We start from the raw sequence: 17,053 nt of genomic DNA, 5'->3' as shown, positions 1-17,053 counted from the left end.
ATTCTCAAAGAAGTGGTCTTTAGGAATTACTGTGGCCTACTTAGACCATCTAACTCCATTTGGGATGCATATACCTTCAGGATTTCATTGGCTGGTATAACTTCATCTAAATACTAAACTATATATCCTACCAGTCACACATTGCAATGCAAAGTTAATTTTCTAACTTGCTGACATAACCCTTCCCAATCATCATGGTCAGTCCAGATACATGAGCTCTGGCAGAGAACTTGGGCTTTGAGGGAAAAGATTGAGGTGTTTCTCATCGTCACAGATAGCTTCTCTGAGGCAAGATAACGTTGTATAAGCAGGCTGAAGCTTATGTTGCAGACTTCAATGTTCTATTATTCTGCAGAAAAATGAAAACGTTTAGTACTTGAAGAATGCTTTATACCTGGAAAGAACTTGACACATCTTGGTTCCATGTGGCCAACTTTGCAAGCTCCTTGGGAGCTGCAGAAACTCCCCAGGTGCCTGAGAGCCACTAGACACTAGCCAGCTGCTGAGGGAGCCCTTAAGCTGATTTCTGTTTGGGGAAATAAAGCTCCTGAGAGTTGCAGTTCTCCCTTGGCGGTATAGGATGAATTGCGCCTGGATATTATGGTGTCCAGCTTCTCTCATGTCCATCTGTGGCAGCTTCTACGCTCCTGTGGCTGGAGTGCGGTAGTAATGTAATAATAGCTGAATCTGGGAGCAGGAGTTGCAGTGGTTGTGAGCTGCTTATAGTGTCAGAGCTCATGAGTTGTCTACCCTGAGCTGACTGTCCTTGTGGTGGTATTTGTGTAGGGTGTTGTGACTGAGGACTGCCCGGTGGTGCAGCAGTTCAGTACCAAAACATTACATAGACCGAGTCTTCTCGAGCCAAGCAGTTTGTACTCTCAGGAGAACAAATCAGAACCCATCTTTCACTTCTGTGGCTGAAAGATTTTCCCAATTCAAGAATCTGGGTAAAGGACAGGACAAGCTATTTGGTAATCCTACGAGACAAAGCTGATTGCTCAAGTTGAATTGCATTGTCCCTAGGTATTTTACTAGCTCAATGTGATTTGTTCCCTCCCCCTCCCCTACCCCCCAGATTATTTTCCAATGAAATATTGTTTCCCTGTTACTTATTAATGGATTTCCCTAGGCTTTGTTCTTCACTATAGAAATAGCTTTGAAAGAAGGATTTTAAAATAATATTTGAAATTATATTCTACATTCTGGTTAACACAGAAGAGTAACTTCCAGTTTGGAAGACTAACTCTGGGACTGCTACACTTCTACATTTATAAGTATTTAGTAACATACAGTAGTTTTATACATATATGTGTTAGAACAGATAAAATGTAGTACTTTTAAAAAAAAAAAATATCATGTTCTATTTACTATTCCACTAATACCTAAGAACCACTGGACAAGAAGAACTGAATGTGCCACAGTGGTAAACAAGTGCAGCAAAGTGATAAACAAGCCTTATCTCCAAAAGCTGATAATTTAAAAAAGCCAGACAAACAAACACTGCACAATGTAGGCAGCTCTGCTTGACCAGAGAAGTGCAAAATCCCAATTTCATGTTGGAGTAAACAATGAGTATGATTTGTTCTGCTCTAGAAAGTTAATATGCCAGCACTTAAATGAAACAATTCTGAATCCTTTGTGACTAATCATCTTAGTAGAGGAATAATGGGAACGTTAAATGAATTAATTTGATCAATTTCTACTTGTTGTTAGCTGTTTTAATATTGATTTGGTTTGGGTTTTTTATATGTTATATATAAAATAATTTACAGTACCTTAGAGAATATCTTCAATTAGTGTGACAAAGCAGAACAGAAACAAATTTTCTCAGCTTGGATGTGTGTTTTACTTTCAGGCTGCCTTGATTTTATAACTGGAAAAATATTTAACTTTTTCATGTATGTTGGAGGATAAAAAAATCCCCACGAAACTGCTAAGATGGGTAACATCTGTGTGCTTTTCTATCTGCAGGCATTTCAGGAATTGTGAGATCTTCCAGTATAGCGCAGAGTGCTAAAACCATACTAACAGCTGGTAAGAATGTGTGTGATTTCTATCAACATAGGCCTTCTGATTTCACAAAGTAAAAATTATAGGGCCTGTCTTGTTGCAAGAGTTTAAAGAATAAGCTTTTTGGGTGTCTAATGGAAAGCCTCTGGAAAACAATATTTAAAGCAGAAGCTTTATATAGCTGTAGAGAAATTGTAAAATGCCAAAAGAAATTAGAGTCTACATGACTCTTAAATAAACAAACAAAACCCCCCAACAACCCAAAAGTAACAAAAAACTCCTTCTGACTTCAATTCCATCTTACTTGTGGGCCGGATTTGGCTGATGTGCACTGGTTCTGCTCTTTTTTGTATTAAAAAAAAAAAAGGGAAAAAATTACTTTAAAATCCACTCTGGCTTTCCACCATGTGAGGGGATCCCTAAATGATCAGTCCATAGTATTGGTGTGTTATAAAACAATATTTAAAGCAGAAGCTTTATATAGCTGTAGAGAAATTGTAAAATGCCAAAAGAAATTAGAGTCTACATGACTCTTAAATAAACAAACAAAACCCCCCAACAACCCAAAAGTAACAAAAAACCCCTTCTGACTTCAATTCCATCTTACATGTGGGCCGGATTTGGCTGATGTGCACTGGTTCTGCTCTTTTTTGTATTTAAAAAAATGGGAAAAAAATACTTTAAAATTCACTCTGGCTTTCCACATGTGAGGGGATCCCTAAATGATCGGTCCATAGTATTGGTGTGTTTTGTAGACTATAAGTTTATTTCATCATAAAATAAAGAAAGGAATACGTTTTGAGGGAGAGAACTGTGACAGGATCAGATCAGATGGTTTTGCCGGGCTCAGAAGGCAGGTGTGTATTTGAAGACGTGATGTATTCCAAACTGAGCCTGTACTTGGTGGGCATTAGATACTACTTTAATTCTTGTACTTTAAAATTAATTACTTGGAAAAAGAGCTGAGTATTACAAAGTCAACGTGAGAGAAGCTGTAGAGGGCAAAAAAAGACTTGCTTACGTAGAAACATGGTTTAAAATTAATTACTTGGAAAAAGAGCTGAGTATTACAAAGTCAACGTGAGAGAAGCTGTAGAGGGCAAAAAAAGACTTGCTTGCGTAGAAACATGGGAAAACTAGTGATGCTTTTCAGCTATCAGTTTTCCTAACTGATTGAAAGTTCCTGCCAGTTATATAGCTGGAGCTTCATCCTATTTTCTGAGTTCTGAAATAAATCTAACTTAAGATGACCTGATTTTCACATTCTAAAAAGCTGAAAGCACGGCAGCGTGATTTAAAAGAAAGACTTAAGACCTGCGCCTTCATTTCCTTAAAACTCTGGTCAGGAGATAGTATGAATTCCTGCAAAGTGAAAAATCCTTGCTGCTTGCTTGACGTTGCTCGAATAATTTTCTCAACTCATTCATATCTATTCCTAATTCTTCCACAAGAGCAATCAAATACAAATGATGCCATTACTGGTTTTAAAAGCAGCTGTATAGCTTCCTACTGGGCAATCCTTACGCAGACTTTCATAGCTGCTGTTCACTTCCCATGTAGTATTAAAGTTGGTGGCTCCACATTGTAGTGCCCACCTCCTTGTAAAGAAACACAAACTGCAGTGTTCAGGCCCATTAGTTAGCTGCTGAGTAAAATAAGCAGGAACAGTTCTACTTTTTATATGCTTCTGATAATAGCCTAGTTCTATGAACTGGAAGAAGTCTGAGAAAGCTATTGCTGAACTTTTGTTTAGTAGCTGAAGGAGACTAAGAAGGTAACTCCATCTGAGAAAAGCAAATTACTGTTTTATGTGACTTAGGCATATTGCAGGTACTAGTTTCTAAATGTGAGGTTTCTAACTAAATAGGTGATGCTTTTCTTCTAGGATTTCTTGTCAAAATAACCTGGTAGTGGTCAGGACTTCTTGCATTCTAACATGGCTCCTTTAGCAATATCAGCTTGTAACCTATCTCTTTCTAAATCCATGGAGAGTAGATTTTGTAGAGCAAAATATTTGGAGGGGAGAGGTCAAAGACAGCATTACCGTGTTGAATTCAGTGTTGTGAAAGTAGCTGTTTGTGTGTAACTGCAAGAGCATAAATAAAAATAGTTAAGCTTTGTCAGATTATTTAGGTTTGATGGACAGAAAATCACCCCTGGGAATTGTCCCCTCCTTTTGTGTGTCATGCAGTAAATCACTTACAGCCCATATGTCCTTTATTACTAGGACTTTTGGGGGGTCCTAAAGCATCTTTTAGTAGGACTTCTAATTTTTACCGTGTTTTTTTGTTTTGTGCACTTGAAACTAGGTGTTTTGAAATGCCTTTTCTTTCCTTTGTCTTAACTGCTTTTTGCTTTATATATAGTGGTTTGTTGTTTTTTTTTTCCTTTAAAACAAACTCTAGTTGTCTTCTAACCAGCCAGTTACATAGAATAATACTTATATCTAAACCCGTGTATTTTCTGTAAAGCAATTGTGCTCCTTTGCCTCAAACACAAGCCAAATTTAAGCAGTAGGGCTTGGGAAAGTTTAGTTTTCTCGCTTTTAGTGTCATTTCGTTTGTTTTATTTTAACCGTATTTCTGCACTTCTGCCAGAATCTGGCCAAAACCATTGGCAGCAGGATGCAGGCTTGGTCTTTTGGGGTTACTTACAGATGATGTGCTGAGGGAAACGAGTTAGGTTGGAAAAGGACTGTCTCTGGCATTTCTTAACCTCTGAATGTTGTTTAATGAATGCAGAGCTTCCCTGCAGAGCCAACCTTCCTGCGCATTGCTGCGTGGGCCACCCTGGCTGCAGCTCGGACCAGGAGCATGTCTGTAACATGTAACGTGTCCTGCTAGACATAATATGAGTGATGCCACGCTTGCTAATGCAGCCATAGCCCTGCTTCCCCACAGCACCACCAGTTTCACTCACTGAAGATGGATGGAAGCACAGACATAGTATTTTTTTTTAAATAAAGGCCTACATTGTTGTGCTCATGAAAGAAAAAATTAAATTTCACTGTCCAGGGGCGTGACCTGAGTATTTTTCAGATGTGATGTTTGTATGATCTTCAGGAATCTGCCCTGGAATTTAGGAGGGATGGATTTCCAGGGGTTTAGGAGTCAGCTAGTAGAAGCCTTTTGCCTGTTTGAGAGGTGTTTTTTTTTGTTTGTTTCTTTTTGTGGTGGTTTTTTTTTTTTTTAATACTTCCCTCCAAACAGTTATGATTGAGTTTATGTGAAATCTTGATGTATTTTCTAATGAAGATTATTTTTCTCCCAATTACAGTTTCTTAATTTAAAAAACTGGTCACTAGGGGGCAGGCATTAATGCTGGTCACCTTGCTGTGCCATTTCTCGGGGTTTTTAACAGCTAATATTAATATAGATACATACTCGACACAGACAAAACATTGTGGCTCCTGCATAGAAAGTATTTGCTTGAGTCATGCAAGAAATGTGTTTTACAGGAAAGAGTTGAGCTTTAAAATTTAATCCCGAAGGACGCTCTATTTCTTTCTTCATTCTTTAACCAAATCCTGTCTAATATTTTGTTCCCCTAAGACCTATTTTCGCACTTTCTAGTAGAGACTTTAGGAACAGTATTATGGCTCTGTCCTTCTGCAGTGTTTACGTTAAGAATAGTAGCTAAAATAAGAGAATTACGAAAGCGATTCACGAAATCAGTGACTCCATTAAATGTGCTGTTGCCATTTTTTCTTGCTGTTCCTGGTAACTGTTCAAGTACTTTTGTCCTACGTCTGCTTGCAAAAGAAATAGTTTTCATTACAGGGCTATAATTCTTTTTGAAATGCAATGGGGACAAAAAAATTAATTCCTTAGCTGTTTGCTTTATCTTAACAACAACAAAAGTGAAATGTCTTGTCTCTGGTCTCCAGTGTGGTCGTCCAACGTACAGCATGTTTCTAAATTAAATGTTAAATCGGGAATAGCCATCGCTGAGATGGCATGCTGTGTATTAACAGCACTGGCAGGGAGCACAAGCAAAATAAAGAATTTCAACCCATTTAAGAGAACTTTTTTCCTCTTTCTCTGCCAATGTGGTTTTGAAGTTGAGCTCAAGCTCTATGTTTTTGTTTGTTGTTAAATGCCCTATTTAGTTTTTGAAAATGTGCCTGTGTATTTCTTCGAGTCTGTGGTGAGATCGCCTCTCTGTTTCCCATTAGAGGTGGCACCATCGTTTGATTTATTTTCCCACATAGCCAGAGTCTGCGTGGTCTTTGGGAACTAACTCTGAAGTTCTTATATTTAGCTCCTCTGAAGGAGATGTTGATACTTCTTTAGCTTAGATTTCTTCTTTATATCTCACTAGAGGAATGCTGTGAGCCCTGACAATTTCTTAAAACACTGAATTAAATCATCAGTTGAAGCCATTGTTCAAGATACTTTTTAGTTGGCACAAATGCTTCTAGCTGCTTTGAATAACATATGTTTTTTTTAGAATTGGGGTATTTGTATATTATGTCTTCAAGGAATTTTTTTAAACTATAGTGAACGGCTTTACATATAAACTATTCTGTAGATTTGTGATAATTGCTGTCTTCATCAGCTGCCTCAGCAGACGCTACAGACCACTGCACTTCACTGGAAATATATGTAAAAGGTTTGTGTGTGTCTGTGCATGATACACCAACAATATATAACTGTTTGCCTCCACATGACAGCTGTTCAGCAATACACACATTAGCCTTTCTTTTGAAAAGGAAATAAAGTATACTGCAGCCAGGCATATCTACCAGGGAACTTTGGGGGACCTATATTATAGCCAAATTACTATCTTACAGCACTAACACTTCCAAAAAACCTAACATGGATTGTTAAGTAAAACCAGATACAACTTATGTTTACACTGAAATTTTGTGGTCTTGATTCCATGTGCATTAGGTCTTTGTTCTGTATCATATAGTGGAAAAATCTAAAGGGGAGGTGGAACCACCAAGTCATAGATTCAGAGCTAAAGTAGAAAGACGTTTTCATGTGGTCCAACTGCTTCAGATTCTGAGACTAAGCCATAATTACAACCATTAACTTTTACTACAGATGTGACTCATCACCCTGAGGGCTGCTTTAAGAAACCAGCTGTGTGTATAAACCTGTATTTTGCTTTGTAGCGTGATGTGCCGGGGCAGAAATGTAAGCATCTCGTTACATAAGGCTGTAGCGGGTGGAGTTCAGGAGAGTGCTCCCTGCAGGGGGAAAATACGGAGGAGAACCATCTCTGTGGGCTGAGGAGCTGCTGCAAGAGGCAGAGCAGGTTGGCGAGCAAATAAAACATGCTGACTCGCTGGCTGCGGTGCCAGCACAGGTGATGACAGTCCTGTGTGGCTGTATCAGCTCTGTCTCTGCTGGTTTGCTTTACTGCCCTTCCAGAAGCACGCTGACTGCATTGGGATGGCAGAACAACAGCAGTCCTGGCAGAGAAATTGCAGTATTTCAGGGGCTGCATCCTGGATGTATAGTACCTAGGAGATTGGAGAGTAATTTTCAAAGCTGTACAGTGATATAGTTTTAATGTAATTTTAACAGTCTGGCCTTGTTCTGCGACTGGAATTCTTAACACCGTGGGCAATTTTAATGCAGATAGACGAGGCGCTTCAGAATTTACGTTATTATTTACTTGTTGTTTGAGAAGGTGCAAAGAAAAGCCCATCGTGACTTCATTAGCGTGCTTGCTTTTAGCAAAAACCTATTAAATATAGAAAAGTTTGAGCTTACATCTGGGATGCACATGGTTTTGTAAATTGAAAATATATATATGGATGATTCCTTACAAAAGGTAAAGTTGAGTTTATTTAAATTGCAATTAGAGACACAGGAAGTGCAAAACTGATTATATGCTGCATATTTGTTATGACAGGCTCTTTACTCTTGTCACATTCCTTCATAAATAGAGCATGCACTTTTCCTTATTACTGCAGAGTCATTTGACTTCTTGTGACTCTAGGCTGTTAATACTGAATGCATTTTTCACTTAAAAGTATTTTATCTTCATTTGATTACTTTCCAAGGCCTTTTCAAAATCAAATATTATCATACCCTTTTCCCCCCCCCCCAAAAGTCCAATGCTAAATGTGACTCTGAGTTGCTCATTTGTTCCAGAAGGTCTTTCCTTGTGTTCTGCTGTGTCATGCTCCTTCACTTTTGGCTAAGTTGCTTCTGAGTACTTCTAGTGAGTCTTGTCAGGTAAACAGTGTTCTATTAAATAAACATAAGAAAGATTGTAGTAAGTATGACATACCATACTTTTTAATCTGCGCATGCCAGTGTCAAAATTAAAGCTTTTGGGGCAGCATTAAAAACTTGCCTTTTCAGTTTTGAATTTGTAAGGGTGTAATTAGTCTGTGTTGTAATCTGAAAAGTCACTCTGTGTCTTGTGTTGGGCTTTTTTTTTGTTTGTTTTGGGGTGGTTTTTTAATCAAAAAAAGCTGGAAGGAGGAAAAATAAGTAGCTCTACTGGCTAGGGTTTCAGAACCCCACTGAAATGCCAAGACTAACAATATTTTGTTTTTAAGTTTCCAAATACTAGATGACTAAACCCAGCAAAAGGCTGTGTCTTTTTTTTACTCTAGGTCTGTAAGAGGCGGCTTATCTCTGGGAGAACTTCAGAAAGTGTTTAGCTCTAATGGTATGCTTTACAGAGCGTGTGGGAGTCATCCTTGATCTCTTCGTATCCAAAACTTGAAAAAGCTTGGAGGCCATGACTGCTGCAAGACCCTTCTGTATCTATATGACAATTAAGAAATGCCTTCCTTCACTGTAGGCCTAGTTTACCAAAGTGCACTACTCGTGGGCTGCTGCAGGATGATGCTAAGAGTACGACAGCTCTTCTGGCTTCATAGGAGGTTTGTTATAAACAAGTGACAGGCAGGTTATTCAGAAGCAAAATTGGCCCAGACAACATCCCTGTGGCAGGGTATTCACACTGGTCTCCGTATTATACTTCTGGTATTGGCAGTGTTGCCAAATTACAGCTGTTTGTCATCTTATTACTTTTGCTTCTTTCAGTTCACCTGGGTATATCCTTATTAATCAGTTTTTTCCATACCCATCATCATTTCAGAATTATCATTTGTTACCTAAGGACACAGATGACATTTCATTATGCAAGTTGAGTTTTATTCTCTTGCAGGCGTGCTGTTCTCTCAGTTATGAAATGGTAGCTGCCATTAGTTAGGATGAGGCAATAAAGAAGTATTCAAGGAGGTTCTAGTGTACTCTACAACTTGTTGAAGCCAGAACAGATTTCTGTCTCAACAGTCAGCAGCATGTTTCCTGAGGAAAAAACCCAAACAAAGCCAAAACAAAACAATTCAGTTTTTACTTTTAATTCACAAGTCTGCGTAGCAAGACTCTGGGTGTGTTCATCCTGGAAAGCTGCTGGTGGTGTGCAGTGATTGATTGCATTTAATCAAGATGGGCATCAGCGTGATGCTTCTCAACTCTAACTGCAGAATTGGTCCCTAACAAGGCAACCAAGTGCCTGATGTATAGCATCAAGCAAGGGTAACTAAAATCCAATTAGCAGAAGAAATTGGTATTGAAAAGCATAACGTATAGGTTTGGTGAGGATCTGCAGTAAACACAGATGGTTTAAAAGCCTTTCTGTATTTAGCATTTAGGAACAATGATGTAAATCAGAAGTTTCCGTCTGTACTAGTTCGGAGTTTTATTGCGAATCTCTACGTTTGCTATACCTCGGTCATTGTGCACATCTTCAGGCCTTCACAATGAACCTGTTCTATTTTCCATGCTTGCATACTATTAAAAGTCTTTTTCTGTTCCATTATTACTGTGATATCAATGTGACAGTAAGGTTATTTGCATATTGGCCTGATGGATTAAGTTGCTGTTCTTCCAGTGAAAAATTTTACTTAATGTAGTAAAAATCTAGTATTTTGAGTTAGCCTTCCTAAATGTTGATATTTTCTGGATCTTGTGTCTCTTTTTTTTTTTTTTTTAGGGGCAAAGAAATCTATAACTTACAGTATGAAGAAATTATATAAAATGACAAAGGGATGGTTAAAGAAGACATCTTGAGTCTTGGCATACTGTGTATGGGTAAATAAATGGTACTTTTTCTCTAAATATTTTGCAGATGATGATTTGCCTAGTTGAGGAGATTAAAGTGCATTTAAGAAGTCTGTTCTAATAATTTACATGCCCGATTTTACTACTAAAGTAGAAACTTTTGTTAGTGGGGGAGGGCTCGATGGTAATAGGGCAAAGGAATTGTAGTGTGTAAATACTGAAATTAATTTCCCTGTGTACCATGGCTTGGATTTTCAGAAACCCTGAGGAAAAAGGATTGGTTGTGCATATGAATTAAAAACCAAAGCCACTCATTTTCTGTGTATTGCTAGCTTTATTTTCCAAAATACACCCAGGCTCTTTCAAGATATTCATTGTCCCAATTTTTATTCTCTCAGGGATTTACGGAACTGGAGACTCTGTTGAGTTTTAAGGAGATACGAAACTGTCCTTTTGAAATAAATTATTTTTGCTCTTACAAGTTCATCCTTAGAATTCTTCTGGGGATGCTTCTGCAGGGTAGACTTCATGAAAAGTCATTTTTTTTTCTCAGATGTGTGACATTCTGAATCCAAAAACTTGGACCATGACTTTCAGTCTGGGAAAGAGTGAAATGAGAAGCTTGTCAGGTCTTGGATGCTTTCATAGAAATTGTATGTTCTTTTCACGAGACGGAGATGCCAAGTACCCAGCTCGTAGCTAAGCGCTGTCAGAAGAGTCACAGTTGGAAGGAACATCATACTTTCCCTCACCCAGGACCTTCTTGTGCAGATTTATGAAATGTGAGTTGTTTGGCAGAAGATTCTAAGTGCTTAAAAGTTGGGAATTCTGTGAACAAAAGTTCCTATTGTTTGATTCTTTGATTTATTTTTTTTTCCCTGAAAATACTATTCACAAAGATAAAACTTGTCCTCCCTTGCTTATCAAATCAGCTAAACTAAACAAAATTGGACTTTTACATAACATGTTACGTTAACCATGCCATTAAAGAATGGATGTTTCTGATGGTATTCATGTGTGATGCAATAAATAGGGAGCATCTGTTGTAAATATTCTATTTTTTGCACTGAGCCAGGTGGGTTTGCTAATTTTGGATGTTTTTCTTAATAGAAATAAATTGAGAGAACACTTGATTATTTTTTTTGTGTGTGAGAGTGTGGATGATAAGAATAATTTAAAGGTAAAAAATTGAAATAAAATGTGTCTGTCCTGATTAGTATGTTTTTTTTTTTTTTTTTTCCTGTTTATCCTGTGACCAGTAGGGCCATCTCTTAAGCTACATTTGATTTAGTGATGTCACTTAAAAAAAAAAAAAAATATTGGAATGAAATTGGCTGCTAATTGTTTCCAGAGAGCAGTTCAAAGCATAAATTTAAGAAAGAAGACAGAAAATATATTATTGTATGTAATAGGACTCATTCAGGCTTACTTTAATCATGGGGGAACATTTAAATATTGATTATTTTTAAATATTTGAGTTTAAATTGGCGGAATTTGAATCCAGAATCAGGAAATAAATGTGTCCCTTTTTTATTTTCTTGGAAAATACTATTACTGTGAAATAGTAACTTTTTAAGGTCATAGGCAGATTCCTAATCCTTTGCATTATCTGTTGATGATAGATCTAGAATTTGTAAGATAAATCCTCTCAAATGCCCTTTTCTGATATTAGGAGGCTGACTTTCTATCTTATGATGGCATATTTTGGAAAAAGAACTAACTTAACCTAGAGAATGTTTGTATGTATGGTACTAGCATTCTCTATCCCTATTAGTAAGAGGTCAGAGTCCCTGATCTGAAAAGTTTTTATTATAAGAAACAGAGCTAGGGAATTTAAGCCACTCCTTAAATTAAATTAACCTTGGGTTCTGGATGGCTTATTTATCTGCATGAAGAAGTTCCTTTCTGGATAATCTAGAGGCTTTTATACTGAATATAACCTATCCACCTTAAAACTAACTTCGTATGTAGCGAAGACTTGAAATAGCCATGTGATTTTTATTTTTTTTTTTTTAAGTTCAGCATAAGCTGTAAAAAGCAATCTGAAATCAGATGTTGACTTGCTTAGGTATGCTCGGTGGAAAATTCTTAAGAACAGAGAATACTGGTCCCAGTGGTAGAAGCAGACCCCAACAGATACAAGGCTTTTGGACAAATGAACAACACGAGAAAAGATTCAGGATGGACTCATGACCTTTTGAGTGAAATAGTTACCAGGTAAGAAGGCCAATGCTGGCAGAACTGCCTGGTTTAGTCATCTAATGAGGTAACAGCTTTTATTTTTTTGGCCCAAATGAATTACACTGTAGGGGAAACTGCATATGGGCAGGAGCACGGACAAAACACTGATTTTTACACCAGCAATTTGGTGCTAGCAAATTTTTGGTAGGGTCCACTCTGTTTTTTGGAGGGAAAAGAAAAACCAAAAAAAAGCAGGTCCTCATCTGTGAAAATCTTAGGATACATGAAAAAAAAATGGAAACTGAAACTGACAGCAAATCAACTTGTAGGAAACAGAACAATTTCAAAAATGACCCTCTGCTTGAATAGTTAGCACTATGATTCCTTTATTTATTTAATTTTGATGTAACAATGTTATATGTTCTGGGCTTTCTTTCTTTTGTAGCTGTGTTTATTTTCAGTTAAGGCTGTGTGGGAAAGTGCCTAAGGGAGCCTTAGCTCCTTCTAAAGGAGAGGATGCTCACTGCTGGCGGGGATTTGTCCTCCACAAATTCAGCAAGATCACTCTTAGTGAAATTGTATTTTTCTCTTTGTGTGTGAATTCTGTTCCTGTAGTCAACTTCAGGAAAATGAATACTGTAAGCAGAAAAATGCAGTTGTTTTTATGGTTTTTTTTAAAATGCCAGTTGCTGCAAACTGGATTATTAGAAAGCTATTCCACATACTGAGTACATTACCAGATAATTAAAGCTAACAACTAAAATGTTATTCCAAATTTTGCCTCATTTGTCTCCTTTTTATGTCTGTGAATGAAAATGTAGCCATTGCATTTTTGTAATTCCTACAATTTGCTGAAGGATGCAGGCTTTCCTAGGTGCTGCATGGAAGTGTACAAGCTGAAAGGGGAAAAAAAAAAAAGGACAGCTGTGGTGCACAGATAGAGCAAAAAACTTATGCACAGAATAAGCAATATGACCAAATTATTAAAAAAAAAAAAAGAGTAGACAGTGGCAAAACTAGACACTGACCTTTTAAGGAGCTCATTCCTTCCTCCTGTAGTAGGGCAACTAAGTGAAGTTTTACATCACGAGCTGTTCTGGGAAGTAACATCATTGAACAAAACCGTTCTGACCAACCCGTACTTATTTTTTTCTTTACACCTAAAGGTGAGGATGGGGCTTTTTAAACCTGATTAAATAACAGCACCACAGGATGTGAAACCTCTGCCTCATAAATTATAACTGCTTCACTCACTGAGAGAGCTTGTGTGTCATAGGATTGCCCAACATCTGGTTGAGAATTCTTACCAGCAGAGCATTTAATCACATGCTTGACTTAAAATGCAAACATTACTACTGTTGTTGAATAGGTATGTGATTCCTTTTTGGGACTAATGGCAACATACAGCTTGGGCTTGAATCTGCAGCTGTAAAAAAAAAAGAAAAAACAATCTATGTGATGTCTCAGTACAGCTGGACACTGCGGAGCCCCTCCTGGGATCTGGCTGCAGCGTAAGCAAAGGTTGGATTCAAAAATCTCATTCACTTTAGTGGTTTTTATTTGTTACCTTGAGGTTGTGGTTGTTTTCCCTTTCATTGAGAGAGGGTCCCTTGGGGATGTGTGTGTACCAGAACTGTAGATAGAATATCCTATGAGGATATGTGCATCCTAAGAGGCTGGTGTTTCTCCCTTTCTGCAGTTCCTCACTACTGCTAAGTTTGGGGGTGAGCAGCAGTTAAACCTAGAATTTTTTAAATGATGAAATGCAGTTGTATCTCTAGGGAGGCATTTCAGAGAGCAGCCTTCTTTTAAAAGCCATTAGCAATACAATTAAAGATAATGTTCTGAATAGTAAAGTAAGACACATTTAAAAGGGGGGTTGGTGTTTCAGAAGGTGCTTGCTACTGAGATGTGGTTCAAAATGTTAGAATTCAGTGACGAGTCATTCTGATGTGTGGGAATGAGTTGGCCTTGGCTCCTGTAGTGAAACAGCTCTCTTCGTCCTGAGCCTTGCTAGCTGAGCAAGGGCATTTATTCAAGAAATAATGTAGTTGTAGGAAAAAAAAAATAGGAACGTAGTGCTCGCTGTTTAGCAGCTAATTAAACATTTTTATGTGCAGCAGATGCTGTATGGCGTCAAACCCTCCCAACCTTTAAACTGTTTGTCACGCTGCCAGCGGAGCGGTCTGTCCCTTTACAGGTGTTACTTTGCTGCAGAGTTTGCCTGTAATCTGAACTGGCCCTGTTTGCCTTAACATGGCTGAAATACCCACTCCGTATCTTGATTTGGCTTTATGAACTTTCTTTGTGTAATAGCAATATAATGGGTCATTTCTTGCTCTTTGGAGAGAGTTTTGCAAATCCCAGTTTAATAGTTCCTAGTTTACTCCATCTGTTGATACCTTGCCAGTATTCAAGGCTGCGCAGTAAATCTTTGCGAGACGTAAGAAAGCCCTTCCTCATCATCCATATAGGCTGAAATCTTAAACTGTATTCTGTTCTGTAAATCATTTATCTCTGTGCTTTTTGAAAAGTGGCCTACCTTTCCCCTTGAGGCCATTGGTCTTGAATGTATTTATTTTTTTGGCCGAGCGCCATGAATGAATCATAGCCCAGAGCAGCCTCCAGTCTGAACTCCTCGCTATTGTTAATATAAAATACTTTATGCAGTTGTTACAACGTTTTGCTATGTAAAACTTTTAAGAGAAGAGAGATTGATTTCAGACTTGTTAGTTGCTTTTGAAGTTCCTCAGCAGTATGTGGAAATGATTTCTTATGCTCGTACAGCTGTAATCCACTAAAATAACTGGTGATTGTTGCGCGGGAAGTTGGTACATGGGAACAAGTTACTAACTCCTTGTCGTAATGAGGTGTGTCTGTTCTTTCATGAAAAATAGTCACTTTAGCTTTTCATTCCATTTGTAACTTTCCTGTTTATACCTTCCTGCTCCATTTCCACACTGCTTTATTGTTGTATTGTTTCTCTTGGCGACTTAATTCTCAAGGTTTTCGTTCTGTTCTTCAGACATCCCTCTTTTCTGCTTTGGCCATTCCACCATGGATATTGTTTCATGCCCCATCCCCTTTTTTCCTGTGTAACAGTGCTTTCATTAAAGGCAACCAGGCAGATGATTTATTTCTTGATGTCTTAAAAGGCTTTTTTTGTAATGAGGAGCCTGGACCCCATCAAACTGCTAAGGATTTCCGTAGGTGAGTCAGCAGCATGGGCCTCGCTGGCTCGGAGAGCGATGGTGCCAGCAAAGTGTGTAACTCTGTCTCCTGCTTCAGAGGGGATAGACTAGATGACCCAGGATGAACAGGAAATCGAAATTTGACTGGATAAATAACCATAGATTCTGGTTTCCACTTCTCTTTACAGTCTTTAATGTCAGTATCGTGTCCCTTTATTAACTTGCCTACTATTGTGAGCAGCCAGTTGTGGCTGGCAGTATGATGTCTGGCTGCTCCTAAGCTTAAGAGCTAGGGGCTGCATAGAACTGTGCCACACAGGGTGCTGGCTTTCTCCAGCAGCATCTGTAAGGTGTGTTCTTCATAGCTTGCTCGTTTCCCCTTTTTCCAGGTATTTGAGTAGTGAATTCCTCCAGGTGGCTGGCTTCAAATACAGGCTAGATTGAATGCACCTGATGTTGTTTCAATTGCAGAGACTTTATTTTTCACCTGTGCTTCAGTGGGGTTTCTCTTTAGATTCAGTTGCCCTCCAAAGCCAGGATATTTGACTAACAGATGGCGAGTAACAGCTGTGACCTTACCATAAACAAGGTGTCTGTAGGTAGCATGCAGCTGAACAAGCCTGATTTCTTTCTCTTAGAGCTGGACTTTATAGTTTCCCCTAGCTTCCTGATGTTTGCAACAAACTTCTCTGCCAAACTGGGAAGATAAAGAGGGGTATGGAGGCCAGTATTCCTGGGTGGCTCAGGGAACTGAACGGTAAGGTCCACGTTCTTTAAATTGATTGAGGAGGTAATGCTAGAGCCTGTTCTGACTTGGGAAACTTTAGAATAAACATAGCACTTGGTGAGTGTCCAGTAGAGGGGGATCCAAGCAGGGTTGTGACTCATGCCTTTTCCCAGCAATTAATTTAAAAATAGAATTGAAATTGAAATATGTTTTGAAGGTCAGAATGTCAGGTCAGTGTATGTCTGATAGGTTTTCATGGGTAAGGTGTCCACAGAGGACAAAGCATTCTTCATTTTCAAATTCATTTTTGCTGGCCATATATTCTGAATGTGTAGAAAAGGAATTTTCTTTGTGTTATTTAGTGCAGGGAGAAGAGACATTAGCTCTGTATAGCTATTTTCTGGTATATTTTTTGAGTGCACAGCTACTCTGTCACTTCTGATAATGTGGTTTCATAAAATTTTGCAGTGACCTTATTTACCTGTTTTTCTAGATAAAAATCTACAGCGCAGTTGCTAACTGATCCTGAACTTAATGACTGCTTTAGGGAGAGGCTGTAATCATTTTACTCGTGCATGTTTTAACCTCTTACTCAGACTTGTTAAGTCAGAAACATTAAGAAATGGAATAAGTTTCAGTATGTGAACAGGAAGCTCCAGACTATACATTCTGAAATTTTTCACAAAAACTGCAGATATTTCAGTTACATCTTTAAGTCTAAGAATTTACATGTCATTTTTGTTTTAAGAATCCAGCATTCTGCCAAAACCTTTTCGTTAATGGTGGATGGCTATTTTGACAGTTATGCCCTTTTTTTTTTTTTTTTTTTTTTTTTTTTTTTTGTGGATGTAAAAAAAAAAAAAAAAAAAAAAAAAAAAAAAAAAAGTTCTAGGAAAAATATTAAACCC

The 17,053-nt window shown here is 38.0% G+C and overlaps 2 protein-coding genes across 9 annotated transcripts in view; both read left to right on the top strand.

The window, feature by feature from the left end:
- Nucleotides 1–17,053, top strand: part of TAMM41 (TAM41 mitochondrial translocator assembly and maintenance homolog) — a 32,628-nt gene that overhangs the window by 13,067 nt on the left and 2,508 nt on the right. The window contains exons 7-10 of one of the 8 annotated variants that reach the window (XR_001413111.1): nucleotides 1,972–2,034; nucleotides 9,979–10,076; nucleotides 10,600–10,828; nucleotides 12,115–13,002. Coding sequence is in view for 7 of the 8 variants with exons in the window: in XM_014951689.1 (XP_014807175.1) it covers nucleotides 1,972–2,034; nucleotides 4,752–4,840 (152 nt within the window). In the remaining variant the exon portion in view is untranslated. Of the gene's footprint in view, nucleotides 1–1,971; nucleotides 2,035–4,751; nucleotides 5,181–9,978; nucleotides 10,088–10,444; nucleotides 10,558–10,599; nucleotides 11,260–12,114; nucleotides 13,003–17,053 lie in introns of those variants that run through there. The other 7 variants (XM_014951693.1, XM_014951691.1, XM_014951690.1 and 4 more) reach the window with 7 other exon arrangements.
- The window catches only part of VGLL4 (vestigial like family member 4), a 118,690-nt gene continuing 114,772 nt past the window's right edge, over nucleotides 13,136–17,053 (top strand). The window contains exon 1 of the mRNA XM_014951699.1: nucleotides 13,136–13,748. The gene's annotated coding sequence lies outside the window, so the exon portion shown is untranslated. The remainder of the gene's footprint in view (nucleotides 13,749–17,053) is intronic.

This window comes from Calidris pugnax, unplaced genomic scaffold, assembly GCF_001431845.1.
Source record: "Calidris pugnax isolate Ruff unplaced genomic scaffold, ASM143184v1 scaffold201, whole genome shotgun sequence".
Lineage (NCBI taxonomy): Eukaryota > Metazoa > Chordata > Aves > Charadriiformes > Scolopacidae > Calidris > Calidris pugnax.
Note: the sequence above shows the minus strand (reverse complement) of the source record. Positions and strands in the feature narration are given on the sequence as shown.